Source organism: Contarinia nasturtii, unplaced genomic scaffold (genome assembly GCF_009176525.2).
Source record: "Contarinia nasturtii isolate CC-2019 unplaced genomic scaffold, AAFC_CNas_1.1 Cnas_scaffold_1240, whole genome shotgun sequence".
NCBI classification, from domain to species: domain Eukaryota; kingdom Metazoa; phylum Arthropoda; class Insecta; order Diptera; family Cecidomyiidae; genus Contarinia; species Contarinia nasturtii.
The window spans coordinates 2,995,322-3,012,406 of NW_022198581.1; the positions used below are offsets into that span (position 1 = coordinate 2,995,322).

Below are 17,085 nucleotides of genomic sequence, written 5' to 3' on the forward strand. Positions count from 1 at the left end.
GTTGTCTGTCTGTGTGCTTGGTTAAATTATTCATTGTAATGATCGAATTTGTTTCGGGATATGGAACAACAACAACAACAACAAAAAATATGATGAAACACATTTATGGGCATATAATGTTGTGCATTTAAGAAATGTCGATTGAAAGAAAATTCAAATAGAATGTTGATGCATTTAATGTATGTGTGCTTTAATGGCGCTCGGCATTTTCTTGAAGCATTGTAAAGAAAAATTAAAAGCGCAACAACTAAATCAAAATAGAAACAAGCAATCCTATATATATATGCACTTTATCTATTCACCGGACATTTATATTTTGTTGTCGCGTCATTTGTTCAATTGTTTTGTATGTATATGTGTGTGTTTGTGTTCCTTTTTGTTTTGTTCTTCTTTTCATCTTATCAATTTATTGAATTTTTATTAGTACTTACGCTAAAAACTATCATTTATTATGCCTACTAGTACTTTGACATTAATTCTAGGTTTTATGTTTGAAAAAAAAATTGTCTCTTTTGTCATTTTGTTTATGTATAGTTTATTTATAGATAAACCGTTGTTTTTATTTCTCTTCTTTCTGAATGTCTTACTTTTCATCATCATCATATTATGTATATGTGTGTATTTAAATCAAATGTTTATGAGAAATATCAAATTTTCCTAAACCAACGAAATCGACGGGAGAGAAAAAGTAAAATTTAAGCTGAAAACTACATATATAATTTGCATTTTCATGTACACTATGGATTGATAAATCCATTTGATTTTTTACTTTACATTCTTTCAAATGACATTTTTAGATAGTTTTTTTTTGTTGTTGTTGTGAATACTATTTTTTCGCCGTTTTTAAAGTTAATGTCGAATGTTAAGTGTGTTTCGTATGTCAAACGAAATCAACATAAAATTATTTTGTTTTTTTTTTCTTTTCCGATTGATTTGTTCATTAGTTTTGAGAAAACATAAAACAAATAACATTGAGATCGTATAGTTTGTAGTGTGTTTTTTGTTTTACATTTTTTTTGTTGTTTCTCAACTCTTCAGATTCATTCGGAAATTCTTTGTATGTATTCTAGGTTTCTATTTTGTGAATGAATTGGAAAAACTGATTTGGTAAAAAAAGAATGAAAACCGCATGTTTCATCCACCCCAAGACAAACCATTTCCATCGATCCAAAACAAAATAACAAAAAAAAATCTGAATTTATTATCAAGAACTGTTATTCCATACTATATAGATAATTTTAAGAGAAGAATTTTCATTAAAAATGTGTCTCGATAGTTTTTTAATGGCCAATGATGATTATAATCGATTCAAAAAGGGTATTTTTTTTGTTCTTTTTAGCTAAATAAATAATTCATTGCATTATGTATACTTGCGTGTGGCATATGTTATGTATCTCTTGTCGGTCGCTCTGGCTCTTTCATTTCAAACTGGTATCGAGTGCATTTTGAAAAATAGGAAAAACTCAACATTATCTCCTAAATAACATTCAGTTTTTCTCTTTCATTTTCCCCTCTTACTCAAACAAAAAAAAATATCATTTTTCTCTCTGTTCATTTCTTTGATGGCTGAGATGTGATTTTACATTAATGCAATTACTTTTTGATCCTTTTATACCTTTTCAAGATCAGTTTTTTTTGTGTATTATTCTGTTTTTTATACTACGATATCGATTCACTTAACACACCATGTTTTACTGTTTACTTGGCTAATTATTAACATTCATCACTCTTTTGCACCAACCAATTTCTAAAGTTTAATATTATGATTTTTTTTTGTTGTGTATGTTTATGCTCATTTCTCTTGTTTTACTTTTAAATTTTTTGTTTGATTTCTTAAAAAAACGAAGTTTTAGGTTAATTTATGATTTCATTCATGTTAAACTGCTGGCCATACTCTGAAATTAAATGAGAAAAAATACCAATTCGGTTAGTAAATTTAGTTTTAAATCATGTATTTTTTTATGAATATGATCGCAAATGACATAAGTTTAATAAAGCAATTTTAGAACTTTAATGGAAAATGTTTAACGAATGCTTTTCGCCAACAAAAAAAAAAGAATGAACCAGATGAAAGTAAACAAACCAAAACAATTTGCTTTGTAATATGTACCTACGTTAATAGTGATGGATTCGTTTCAGGATACCAATATTGTGGCATGTAGCCGCCCATTTGAGGTGGTGGATGTGATTGTGGAGGCGGTTGATGCGTCTGCATTTGTGGAGGCTTGTGATCAGACCAATGTGGCGGTTTTTGATCCCAAGGTGCTTGAGTTTGTGGACTTAATCCTGAAATTTAACATAAAAAATTAAAAATGAAAATCCGGTTAGCAAAATCGGTAATTTCTTCATGATTTATTTGCTATATGAGATTGAGTGAAAATGTGAAAAGTCCGAAATTTTGTCTGCTATTAATGATTTAATATGGAATAAAATACAAACCTGGCGATAGTTCGGATACTGGTGTGCTCGATGGTGTTGGACTCTGACCTGGAGGTAGAAAATGAGAAGGTGAACCACTAACACTTGAACCAGGTGCGCCTAACAAACAAATAATAACAAATACATCGCACTATTAGACTAAAAAGTTCAAATTCAAACCGTGCACACGTTCAATGCAGTTCAATAGATTTTTTTTTGTGTCATAAAGTTTCTTTCACTTGAACCATCAGGGCATCGTTTCAATTCGCCATTTTAGCCTATTTAGCACACTCCAAAAACAACAACAACTACTGCGTACTAAGGTGCAATTCATAAATACCTGGATGCATTGTTTGATGATTTGGACTGTGAGAACCTGGATTTTGTGTCCCTAACGGCATTCCACCAGCACTGCTGCCACCGCCAACGCCTGGTCCTTGTGCTGCTTTCATCATTTTCTTGTATTTTGATCGTCTATTTTGAAACCAAATTTTCACCTGAAACAAAAAAGGAACATTTTGTTAGCGACCGGCATTTCTATCATCTTCAAATGAAATCCAAATTCTAAAGCGACGAGGAAAATTCACGGATTTTTATTTGTTAAGCAAAAAAAAGAGTTTCATTCGAGTCATTTGCCCCCCATGCATATTCATTTTGTGCGGCTAAGCTGCCGCTTTCAACTTCGCCATCGAGTCAAAAGATACGAGTGTGAAGGAGATGAAAAAAAAAACCGAGCTTAAAAAGGTATATGATGAATCACAACGCTCACTCGCTTATTCGCGCAATTCATTTTTATGCATTGAAATGCGCATGAAAAAACAAGATCATTGTAGTGACTTTTTATGCGCACACTCATTGCTGCATATAGCATCTCGCTCAAGCATGCGCCTGTGTATGAGCCGTGCGTTTTGCATTCGGGAAAAAAAAGAAGTATTTGTTACAAGGTCTTATTATAAGTGTCTTGTTTAATTTGCTGTTTGCTGCAGTTGTTTCTGCTGCGCAACGTACATTCGGTTTTTTTTATTCGAATTTACTGTTTGATATCGTTAATTATGAATAAAAAAATAATCGCCGTCATATCTTTTGCGTACACATCGCGATTCTTTTTTTCATGCGCACTTACCGAGTTCGATCGAATCGAAAGCAAAAAAAAAACATGATATTATTGATTCACGACGCTCTTCATTCGATGAAATTTCGACTTTTTTCTGCTTGCTCAAAAATCCATGGGAATGTGGTATTTTTTTTGTTTTGTTTTTGAATAATCGAAGTTAATTTCTTAGCGCTCCAAATTTGCACCCATCAATATATGTGTCGATCGTGTCTTCGTGTGTTGATTTCAAAACATAATTTCGAATCTTTCAAGATTAGCGATTCGCAGTCTTACAAATCAAGCGAAATCGATGTATGAATCAAAGCACATAGCAAAGATAAAACTTTGAAAGGGGGACCAAGCGAGAGAAGAAAAATTGAATAAAATTGTTCAACGTTTTATAAGCAACGCATGTTCATTACTGTTACAATCGAATTCACGATCATCACCGATGGAAATTCAGACTATTTTTTTTTTTGTTTCACGTTGCGAAAATTGTTGTTGTGCTTTATTTGTACGCTGGCTGGCAATTTTTCATTATTCATTCATTTTCGAAGAAAATAGATTTATAATTATATCGACATACAGTTTAGTTATTAGTTGAAAGTAATCTCGGTTTTGTATTGTATATATTGTATAAGAAGCAAGATTTTTTATTTCTAATTTTTTTGACAAAATCAAAACGATTTTGAGAAGCTATAAAAAACAAAATACACACACACATACACGAATCAAGACAAGATATTCGCAAACAATAAATGCACGTCGCACTGTTGTTCTTCAATTAAAACATGCATTTTTCTTGATAAATTTATCATCTTGGAATCGGTTTTTTTTTAATTTCGTTCATTGTATGTGCAATGTGTGTTCATGTTTGGGGTTTTTTTCGTTGTTGTCGTCGTCATGCATCAATTTGCAGCCTGCATAATCAAGCAAGACACTGCATAATATGGATTCACTCGCTCGCTCACTCACTCATTTGCGCTCATTCATTCCCTCACTCACCAAACCGAGCCAGAAGTAATGTAAGTGTGTGTTTGTGTGACTCAATCGACTTCAAATCAATAAAAACAATGTGCGACTGCAAATTAGCCGCCGGCTGTAAACAGAATATTAGCTGCAGATTCTTTGTTTGCGTCTCCTGTGCAATTACATTCATTATATTACTAATGAATGTATTCGCATTTTTTTCTTCGCTTCTCTCGACGATTCCAATGATATTTTTCAGAGAAAAAAAAACACACACACAAATCATATGAACACGAAATGAAGCTTCTTAATTTGCACGGAAATGAATTCGATTTCATTTGCGGCGACATATTTTGACTGTCATCTTGATCGGGTGGCTTTGAAGAAGATTGAGATGTGAATTAAAAGATTTAAAGAATAGAAAGTTGGAAATGCACACCTATATGTTGATAAACATTAGTTTGGCACTTTATCGAGGGTTTTGTTTTTCAAGCTGCAACTTTTTCTTTGCGATATTTAAATCGAAAGAAAAAATTGCACAGCGCCGTGCCAAAGAGAGTACACGAGAAGGAGAGTTGGAGTAAAAAAAAAAACCAGAACAAATATCATGGTGCCAATCAATGCAAGTGCACGTTGGAGACAATATCTCAAACAGGTTGTTGAATTTAATTACATGTAATCTGCATAATAGACACAATAACAGCATTGCCAGTGCATTTTTTTTACATAATTATTTTTTTTTCACCGTCTCTGTCTCTCTCTTTCTCTCGCCTTTCTCGGCTCACACAGCTTGCCGTCCAAATTATGGCTATTGGGCAAAACTATATTTGTTGCGTCAATTTTTCTTCTGTAAAACAGGATCAAGAGGTGAATACTTGTTTTTTTCCCTTACGAAGTATTTCTAAGGTTATATTAGTGTTGGTTTTCTCTTTCACGCTCTCATTGTCATTGATCGTCACACTCATTAAAATTATTCCGTCGATTTGATGTGTTATTGATTGGTAAACTCAAGCCAGTATTCATTGCAGTATAACTTTTGGACGGACGAAAAAAAAACTGTTGGCACATCGATTTGTAATACGCACATATAATGATTGGCATGATATTGAGATGTATTGAAAACACCTTCAAGTGAATTTTCATCCGACCCACAATAAAATCACATAAGTTTCATGTCATATGCACAATTCATCAATTTTCTGCGCGTTACAATCTAAATTTTTTTGCTGCATTCGCACGTTTTGTTCTTATTTTGTTTTATATTTTGTTTCCCTTTCAATTCAATATCACTCGCTGATTTTCTGTCGTACTGGGTATGTTGTTGTTACGTGTGTGTGTTTTTTTTTTCAAATTCATTTTGCATGTAGCCTGAGAAAAAAAAGAATCTACGAACGATCAAATTGAATAATTTAAACATTGACCTGCCCTACCCACTTCCAATATATGTAAATTATGCTCATACATTGAGCAATCTGAATGAACGTACATAAAAACGAACAATAAGACGAACAAAATGAAGCTGAAAAAAAAAGAACTAAGGCAAGGATGATTTTCCACATGAAAAAAAGCGTAGCAGTGTCGTCGTCGGCGGTGGCGGAGGCAATAGCAGCACCAACAAACGTGGATTCACAGTATGGATAACAAAGTGTGCCCAAACATCTTCTATTAATTACACGACATTTCAATTGAAACATCATTCCGTTAATTCAATGCGAACATTTCCATTTTTGGCGAAAAGCAAATAGCGAAACTGCATCACGGCAAAGCCGCCGTGGCAAATAATGAAGATAAAAAAAGGGAAAATTTTTCTCAACATACTAAATACATTGCGCGTGCAATGCTAGATTGACTTACTTGGTTAGTAGTTATGTGCATTTATTTTTCTTTCTCTCTCTTTCTCGCACTCTTATGACAATGTGTTCAAATGCAAGCGCTATGAAAAGCAATAGTTGTTGATGATTATTCTTTTTGTTGACGTTCGTTTCCAGCGAAACAAATGACTTATTTATTGAATTTAACGCTTGGTTAAATGCATACAATATTTGCTTTATGCGTAATGTAATGTTCATATGATTCCGACGACGATCAGCGGCTGTGTCACACTATCATCCACCGTGTGCACGCTCACACACACACACACTCACTCCACCATGTTCATTACGTTTTCATTTCATAGTCATTCATGCATTAAGCATAATGCCAATAAATGAAGTTCAATCGAAAATAAACCGAAATCAAATTATAGGCGAATGCCGCGACGAGAGAAAAAAAAATCAGTTCTTTAATTCTCTGTTGTAATTTTTTAATGTGTCACTACTTGTGGGTCTTTCTTACGCACAAATAACTGTTTCATTTGAAGTTAATGAACAAAGGGGTCAGATCAAGGGGTGATTTGGTTATGATTTAGTCATTTGAAATGAATTTCTTAATTTTTTTACACGAATTTCTTTTGTATAAATGAATTTGGCTATTATCTCTCTCTCACACACACACACACAAATGGTTAGGGTTCGAGTCTCTTGTCTTCAAAAAAAAAAATTGTTTATCCATCCATCATGCATTCTAAATTTGTCATTTATAATAATTCAACTTGTTCATAAAAATACAAATAACATTTTTTTGGTGTTTTTATTCAGTTGATGATGAAAAAAAATCTCAATCACAGCATTTTAATGGCATAGAAACAGAGTTTTTCTCTGCCCACGCAAATACAATAAAAATTTATTGAATGCGGAAAGAGGTTTTTTTTCTGTCATTTCAAGCTCAATAGATCGTGTATAACATTGTCGTTTTAGTTGATGATTAAGCTGAGTGCGATTGTCAATTTGACAAATTTTGTCGTTTTGGTCTTGTCGCCGTTTGGATGTATTCGAAGTTTTTTTTTTCTGTCCTCTTCAATTGACTTCTTTCAAATTGCTACTTCAACCAAAAAAATATCGTTTTTCGAGGGTATTTTCTTTCTCTCTTTTTTTTTCGCTGTGTGTCGCATACATTGTTTACCTAGTTTGTTTTATTCTTCAAACGCATACACATGGAATCATTGTTTTGAATTGAATTTTCGGTCTCATAAGTCATAGCTCATAAAATTGTATTAAAACATTCAGCACACAGGCTCACCACATAAGCATTCACAAATTTATGAGCAATACAAACAAAGATGACATAATGAATATGAACAGAATAGAAAAAAAAATATTTCATCGAATATATGCGTGTGACACAAAGTCAGCGAGGAAATGAGACAAGAGAAGCTGACATCGTCCACGACACAAAAGCAAATGGAACTAGCGAAAAAATTTATATACACACACACATTTATATATACACAAGTGGAGCAAGAGAGAGAAAGAGAAACAAATTTTTACTGCGAACGTGAATACACAACGCAAAATGGAATAATAGTTGATGGGCAAAGACAATTATGGATTCAGTCAGGCATTGAATTTTGTGTGCGTTTTTCTTCTTACGCTCTTGCTGTACGTAAAAGTCACATCATTGTATGTCTCATGAATCGCGTCGATTTTTCAGTTTCGCCTGTGTGGATTTTTGTTCTTGAATTTTGTTTGGCTTCCTCTCTCTATCTATAGCATATACAAATGGAAAGAGTTTGCTTGAAACGAGAGAAAAGCTAGAGCGAAGAGAATGAAAAAAAAAACTATCTCAGGTTAGCGTAAGAAAAATCGTTTGGCCTGTCAAGCGGCGAGAAAGAGACAAGTCATGGCATAGAACAGGCAGGCCCCGAAAAGAAAAAAAAATCTCGCTGTTTGCGAGCATGCAATTATTATTAGAGTCCAGTACACACAGAACAGCATACACAAACAACAACAATGACAAATCAAGCAGCGGCGCATTTTTTTCACTCGCATAGGCTTTGGTTTTTTTTCATTTATTTCTCCAGCAAAATTTCAATCAGCCAACCTTGTCGCGAGCAATTATTACACATACAATTTCTCCTATGTTTAAAAATGAACACAAAAACCATTTTTTTTCTCGCTAGCACTCGTTTCGTACGCTTTTTTGTGTTTTTTTTTCTTTCGGTATATGGGCGCGCGCGCATTTCAATGCAAAGGTATAGTCGAGAGCGCATTTAAAGTTTTTTTTCTGGCTGGCTTTTTTTCTATTTTATTGTTCAGACGGTCATTTGGATACTTTGTAGAACTAAAAACGCAACAACATAAATAAAGTTGTATTTGTTGAATAAAAAAACAGCAAAAACACGACAATTTTATCATATTTTGCTGTTGTAGGTTTTGTTTTTGTTGTCGGTAATGATTTGTTATTATTTCAAAAGCGCTATGCGTATTGGCCACAATCAAAAACAGACGAAGATTAAAATGTAAATGCAATAACTGCCGATGTTTTTATTAAGCGATTTGGATACAATGAATGCATTTGAACGGTTGAAAGTTTACTCTGATGGAAAAAATTGTAAAATTTTCAACGAATTCTTCTGAAAAGTTCTTAACATTATTCGAACAATGTATCCAACATTGGTGGAAAATCACCGAGTTCTGTTTCAACTTTCTACACTGCAGACGAATGATATAATGTAGATGAAAACTCTTATTATTATTGTATGCTATTTAGCAAATTGAGTTTTTTCATATTTCAAATAAGAAGCTTCATATCATTTTGTGTGCATCATCACATTGAATGTGATCACATTCCACCTAAAAGAAATTATTCACTTTTGAGTAATTGCGGAATGATTTATCGGATCGCTCAGTTTTATGACGAACATTTAATCGACATTTTTCACGCTTAAGGACCGCTCCTCACTGCCGAACAAGAATCTCATACAAGCAAAAGGAAAACAAAAACCCAAACGGAAAGTGAATAAAAGAGAAAACATAATAAAAACCCGTGAACTGAAACTGCAGAAAGCGATTGTACATATGCGCGCAGTGTGCGCATTGTGACCTCAACGCCGACTGCGACCGTACTTATAAAATTATTAACCAAAAACTAAACATCTACAGAGAGGATAGAAAAAAAAACTACACCATTGTTCTCATCATATTATATTTAAATATCATTTTTTTGATTACGTTCAGGTTCTTTTTTTCGTCATCATCATTTCGATCAAGTGGCATTGTTGTATGGAGTAGGATTTGCTAAGTTTTTTTTTCACTGTCGCTGTCTCTGTCTGAGCACTGCCAGTCAAACAATAAAAGATTGTTTGCTTTTTAACAATGTCATATTTTTTATTTCGATGTATCGGAGCGAACGAGGGAGAGGGGGAGAGAGAGAGAAACGGAAAAAATCACATACAAAAACAAGTGTCTCCAAATTGCTAAGCCATTGTTTCATAGGCGAAAAAAACACGTGAAAAGAAACAAAATACACAAAAAAGGTCAATCGTAGTTATAAACAGCAAAAAAAAGGCAGGCGGGGAAATCGTTTGTTAAAAATTATTCGGATTCCTTTTTCATAAAATGCATGTCATATGACTGACTAAAAAAAGTCATCTCTCAAAATATGATTGTAAATTTCATTTGTCATCATTTCGATTCCGTCATCAGTTCCGTCGAGCACAAATGAACCGTTGTCATCAATTCATGTATAAATTAATGTTGACAATGAATTAAATGCAAATTTGCTTTGTTTTTTTTTCTTTCGTTTTGTTATTCTTCCATCGAGTTGTGTGAAACGTCACAATTTCAACAGTAGACAAATCAAAGAAATGCCAATGTAAGTGGTTGACGATGGATTACGAGTGAGAATCCGATGATAAATAGATACGTATGTATTTTTGAATAACAAAGATAGAGAAATCTTTATAAAGAGATATCACCGAGTGCATTCGATTTGCAACAATGCGGCGCAACGATCTTCCGAGAAAATGAACCAACCACAAACTTAAATCATGTACATGTGTACGCTCTTTGCTTCGAATGCATTTTGTGCGATGTGCATACATGAATATGTGTGTGTGTGTGTGTGTGCATATTTCCGTTGATGCACAAATATTCGAAGCGACAAATGCTATTTTCTATCTATCTATCTCTATCTCTCTGCGACTCTCATCATAATGATAATCTATGAAATTTGTCTACTTCACTTATTTCTTATGTTATATTATATTTATATATGGATGGTTTTACATTTTGATCATGTATCTTTGTTGCTCATTTTGGCGTGATGTATGCGTTCGGCCTCTTGATATTTTCTCGGTTATTGTTGGCAAGAGTACGGCATTTTCCCAGAGACTCATGACAATGCTATTGACGTTACTATTTGTTGTTGTTGGTGCTATTGGATTTAGTGAAGAATTGAAATTTTTTAAGACAAAGTACCTAAAAACAAACCTCACAAACGAAAAATAGTCAGTACAGAGAACGAGCGATCGTACTGTTTGCTAGTTTGTTTTTATACGATGTGTATACACAATGGGCAATGTGTGTTTTTCGTCATGCAAGGCTTATCATGCGAGAAATATGCACTATGCCTGTGCCTTTTTATACACACATACACACATCAAATATTTTCATCTGAATACTCGCTGCCTTTTTTCGTTGTCGTCGTCATTCTTTCTTCTTCTATCCCGGCTTTTTTCCACGTTCAATTCTGTTATTCAATGAATTAAACACATCAAATGAAACAACAACAACAACAAAAACAAAAAAAACATTCTGAACTTTTCGTCGTTTATTTGTTTTTACTTTGTATTCTTATTCGCGTCGAAAATTTTATTGTTGTTTCGAATTTTGTGTTCGATTTTTTTTTTCTTTTCTATGTGTATTCATTTCATCTTTGGTCGGTTCTCTCTTGCGCGCGCCCTCTCTCTCCCTCGCATCGTTGAAATGTCCCATTTGCTCATCGTAAATGCAAAAGGAAGCATGCACCAAAAAAAAAGAGAGCGCGCGCACATACGGCCCAATACACCAAAATAGGACGATTCGGTTGAGCAAAGCGATGAACTAGCAGAAGAATAAGAGAGACAATGAGATTGAGCACTAAAACACTCTCTTATTTGAATCGAACCGCAGAATCAATTCGCTCAACGATCGCATAATCAAAATAACTGAATACGAAACTATAGCCAGAGAGATAGACAGAAAGAACGCATTCATATCGATTGTTCGTTACCATGTTATTGCATGTGCATGTCATCGTTATTTGTTTTTTGTGTGCCTGTGCTTTTCCGCTTTTGCATTACAAATGGGCGCGCATAAAATCATCGATTTGACAAAATCGTGTCGCGCATCAAATAAAATACGACAAAATCGTATTATATACAGACGCGCTTTTTGGCATAAAGTGAGAATTTATGGGCATCACCACAAAGATGCATACAATTGACATAATTTTCATTTTGGATATGTTTATTATTCGAACTCTTTTCGATCAATATCAATCAGGCGTGCGCGCGCCTCACAATTTTCAATCGTCTCTCGTTCCACTCTCTCCCTCTCTCGCTATCTCATTTTGTTTGCCGTGGAATCGTTTCTGTTTGCGATTTTTTTTATTTCTTTTCAGTGTTCTTGCATCGTTCTTCGTCGTCATCATGCGTACCATGAATGCAATGCATTTTGTATACAATTTGATGTGATAATGAGCAAATCATTTCATCTTCAAACGAAAATTGTTACGTTTTATGTGACTGAAAGCTTTCTTGTGCTTCGTTGACAATTCAATAGAATACGAAAAACAACTTATCTCGATGACAACGAATGAATTGGCAGTGCATAAACACGAACACAAAAATGCATTGAATACAATCGTATTATTAAAATCTGACGATTAAACAAAAACAAAGGCTGATCTTTCTTACTCTTCCTCTCTCACTTCCCCTCTACTTCTTACTCTCTTTTTGTCTTTGCGCTGTTGACAATTGTTAATCGGTATTTTATATATGTGCATCGTTGTTGTCATCAATAGAGAAATGGCTTTTCGTCTCACATTGTGTGGGTGCAGCTTTGGATGAATACACAATGCAAACGATCAACAAACACTAAGTATGCATTTCATCCGAAAAGGAAGATGAAGTCATTCGCATTCAACCGATTTTTTTCGTTTTGGTTTTACAATGCAGAAGTAGCAAACTCTTTGATTATGTAATCAGTGCTGTGGAGCTTACGGCTGATAACAATTTCATGCACTGATTACTATTCACATTGAATATCGTTGCTGAAAAAAAATTATATAGGCGTATTTGTGTGTACGCATGTGATTGTTCTGCAAGGAACACCATAGAGAGAAACTTCGGTTTGGTTCAATTATTTTCAAACAATTACGTGACGCGGTATATTTACTTTGATTTCAAGTTTAATATGAACGTTGAAAAAAAATGCACACATTTATAAAACGATAGACAAACATGAATAGTTCTGATACACATGAAGCGTGTGTTGCACGATAGACCAATTTTACCATCAGTGTATCGATAGAGTTGCCAACCACCAAACCGATTGGAAATTGGTACTACCAATAGAAAATCTACTGTGCAAATCAAAACCTACTCTTGCGCAAATGTACATCAAGTAATCGAAGGAGAATGAAAATGGGAGAGAGCGAGCAATTTTTTTTCATTCGATCGACTTTGATTGGTTTGGTCGATAACATTAAAATATGGTGTATGTTTTTTGAAATAGATTTTCCCCATGAAAACAAAACTAAAAAAAAATCGATTGTGGACACAACGAATAATAGGTGTTTAGAAATAAGCCTTGTTCATAGTTTTTTATTCTCATATGTTTGGACTCACACACAAACACAATACTTTCACTCGTTCTTTCTATCTTTAAATTTTATAGTGCGAAAGAGCAAAAGATTGCTGTTCTTTTTTTTATTATTATTTTTGTTCAACGTTTGCAACCGTATTTGTGGTTATGTAGGCGAAAGATGGAGCAGTAGGTACATATAAATCATCGTCAACATGTATTAGTCATGTCGATCGACAAAACCCACTATATAAATTTATACATTTTATTTATGCATGTGATGTTTTTTTCCACTGATCTGTCTCCCTGTCTCTCTCCTTCGCTCTCTGTTCGTTTCTCTTCACTTTGGTTTCACTGGCAACAACAAAAAATCATAAATAAATATTCAGCTGTATCGAATGATTGGTACATGTGTTCATAAATCCACAATAGGTTCGGAGTAGAGCAAGAAAAAAAAAATCAGCAACACTTTTTATGGCTTCATAAAAGATCTGCTGCTTTTTTTTTCTATCGAAATTCCATTCAGTGGTGATCTCGTTTATTTTGAATTGTGCTTGTGTGTATTCGTGCGATCGATCGGCATTTGCTAATTTGTCGAAAAATATTATTTGCTAATTAATTGGTGTTATTGTTTCAATCGAAAATTATCATATGATTCATCGGATTCTTGTGTGTGTGTTTCTAAAATTTTCTATATTCATCGCCGAATACAAATAAAACTCTTTTTTTTCGTCATCATATCGAAAACACAACTGTTCCATGCCGATAATTATATGGTAAGCAGTTTGGTAGAGAAAAAAATGCATTAGAAAACAAATCATTGTTTTCAGCGCAAAAAAAATTGAAAACGTTTTCTTTTTGGAAATGTGCACGATACGAATCGTTTTTTTCGTTCCGAACGTTTTTTTGATTCGTTTTTGTTGTTCGTATTGTATTTGCCAGACGTCAGCTCCTCTTCACGCAATGATTTATCGGTTTCTAAAATGACACATCACATCATCCAGAAAACATTGCATTCGATTACATTTAGCACTTAACTGATGGCAAAAAGGGAAAGGGAGAATACAAGAGAATCAGTCTACAAATAAAACATCATTCAATCACGACTACAGCAGCGGCATACAGTACAACCAACAATAAATCTGAGACCGACCGATTGTTGAATGCATGGGGTTACCCAATAATATACTAATTTCACTACTATTCATTTATTGCCACTGATTATTTCAATTATTGCTAATCTGCTGTTGTCTTATCGTATATGTCGCGTCATTACAATTATCTGCTTTGCATGGACAGAAGAGCCAACTTCACAGCAAATATCCATCAGTGGTGTCGTTTTGTTCTTTAAGTTTGCTTTAATTTTCTTTGTGAAATTTTTAATAAAAAAATATTCATACATAGATAATAATCAGTGTATTTTGTTACGCACAACCTGATTCTTGCTATTATTTTTATTTTTCATTATTTTTTTTTACATATGTACGAAAATAACGAAATAGTTATTTTGAGTAACCCCATGGATTGAATGAGAGACGTGGAAACATTCCGAAAATGGCATGAGAAAAACGCTAAAAAGATGTGTATGGAATGAAAAGATCAAGAGAGAGTGAGGGGGGAAACAGCAACAACACTGAATGCAGAAACACTTTTACCTCAAGGTAAACCAAGAAATTCCATTGTTCTATGGTTTTTCAGTTGAACGGTTCTTGTTGGTGAGGAGATCAAGAGCTTGTGGCTTGATTGGGTGTGATAAAGATTAAATAAAATGCTCATAATTTTCCATTTTGAAGACGAATGTGCTGCTGCCAACGAACAACACACCAAAACTTCTCAATGAAATGTATGTGCGTGTGTAAAAATGTGCACTAAGCATTTTGAAGCGAAAAAAAACGCGCATTGTCCATTCTGTTCTCTGTCTCTCTTTTTTTTTCGTATCAAACGAGCGAGTATTAAAAAAGTATGCACATAAATATCACATCTAAATCATGGTCAATTTTGTAATCAATCTTTTTTTCGTTTGGTAGATTTTGCATTCGTTGTGGCTGGCATCAGCAATGCTCACAAGGTTACTCAATAGAAATTGTGCATGTATTCAATTAATATGTAATGCAAAGTCTTTCTCTCCTAGTTCGGAGTCTCTTAAGTCGACTGAACAAGCTCGGTAAGCTTTTAACGAAGAGATGACATTCAATTTCGATTAGTAAATGCTTAGATTGATGCTTCACTTCGTTCGTTTCGGTTGAAAAAATGTGTGTGTGTGCGAACAGTAGTGTTTGTTGTTGTTATCGTGGTTACCTGATGCTTTTGATCGGTCGATTGGCAGCGCTGGCTCTTTGCTGACAAAAACGCATAAAAATGCTGTATTTATTTTGTATGGCATGGATTTTAAGCGAAGTTGCGTGAAAATTACAATAAAATCTTGTCTTTTTTTCTGTCTTTGATGTGCACCGCACAATGTTATATGCTGTGTCGCGCAAACTATTCGCTCAAAACTCAAACAAACAGAAAACGCACATACAGAAAAGACACACATATTCATGTATATATAGGTAAATAACAATGAAAAGTACGGTATTTTTCAACTTTTTTTCTCTGCTGCTGCTGCTGCTGCTGCTGCTGCTGTTCATTCTCTCTATCTCTTTATAGCTCACGCGCGCTCAACATTATTGCATCCACTGTTTCTTTTACTTTTCAAAGACTTTCATTTATTTTTTTAAGATAAAACAGGAAATGAGTATGGAGCAAGCAGAAAAAAACTACAACGACGAATGCAGGCAAACAACAGGCCGACGTTTTCGTACGGCATAAAATGCAAGCAATGTTATATTGCAGCCGATCGCTGCATAATATTCACATTGGACACATACAGAGTCAAACGCACAAACGGGCTCACTCAAAGTGATCCATCTAAACAACGCACACAAATGCCGAAATGACGTGGCCGATTCTCGATGATTCGCGATGTGCTGTTGCAAATTTTTAATGAGTGAATACATGTATTGCACCATGCTTAAGACAAAACGAACACATTCGTTTGTCTTCGTATCTCTCTCACTCTTTCTCACCTTACACCAACCCGATTTTACATTGGGTATATATGTTGCATGCTTGGATTTGGATACGGTGGCCAGTTTAGTTAAAACTACGAATGCGGTTGGAATACTTTGGTTTTTCTCGCCACAGTCTCTCAATGCGACATCAATGACGACGACAACGGCAACGACGTGCACAAAACGTTTCATTGTTGCACACATCAAAATGCGCGCGACTATTCATTTTATCTGGACCGAAGAATGTCCTTTTTGGAATTCACTGCTCACGGGCATTTCTTTACGTTGCTCTCTTGAAGCATTTCGTTTTCAGTTTGTGTGTATGTACTTTTTTTTTCTCTTCTCGTCATCGGTGCACATGAGCTCTTTGCCATCATCGCTCTCTCGTGCATATCGCAGCCACAGAGAGAAAGACATACAAATTCAAGAAAATTAATAAATAAGTACATGATCGAGCCAAATAAACACTACAACAGTTAGCACCCGTGTGTAAATAAAATAAACGACTAATTCAAAACCAAATCGACAAGCTTTATGTACAAAAAAATCTTCCAATTACCAGTAATGAATTAGCTACAATCAAATCTGGTTGCTTAATTTGGGAAATAATTAGGCGTGCTACATTTCATGCAATCGGTCAAATTTTTTCACATGTTGCAGGTGATTTTCGTTGCAATAAATTTCATTTTATAAATTTTGAAATTTAAACGACACGATTTATTAAAATATCGTTTTCATTTTGTCCAACCATAAAAATTCCGAATCCAATTCAACAAGAATTAAATACTATTTGCGATTTTTATGATGAAAAACGTAACACTTTAAAAAAAAAATAAGTATCTCGCCTAATGGAAGACAAAATATATTTGAAATAAACGAGTTTATTTGC

General features: G+C 34.2%; 1 protein-coding gene across 3 annotated transcripts in view; it reads right to left on the reverse strand.

The window, feature by feature from the left end:
• Positions 1-321: 321 nt before the first annotated feature.
• The window catches only part of LOC116345023 (homeotic protein distal-less), a 57,963-nt gene continuing 41,199 nt past the window's right edge, over positions 322-17,085 (reverse strand). The window contains exons 4-7 of one of the 3 annotated variants that reach the window (XM_031774022.1): positions 2,759-2,915; positions 2,440-2,487; positions 2,115-2,286; positions 322-1,895 (exon numbers count right to left, since the gene is read on the reverse strand). In XM_031774022.1, the coding sequence (XP_031629882.1) occupies positions 1,877-1,895; positions 2,115-2,286; positions 2,440-2,487; positions 2,759-2,915 (396 nt within the window). In that variant the 3' untranslated portion in view covers positions 322-1,876. Of the gene's footprint in view, positions 1,896-2,110; positions 2,287-2,439; positions 2,539-2,758; positions 2,916-17,085 lie in introns of all 3 variants that reach the window. The other 2 variants (XM_031774020.1, XM_031774021.1) reach the window with 2 other exon arrangements.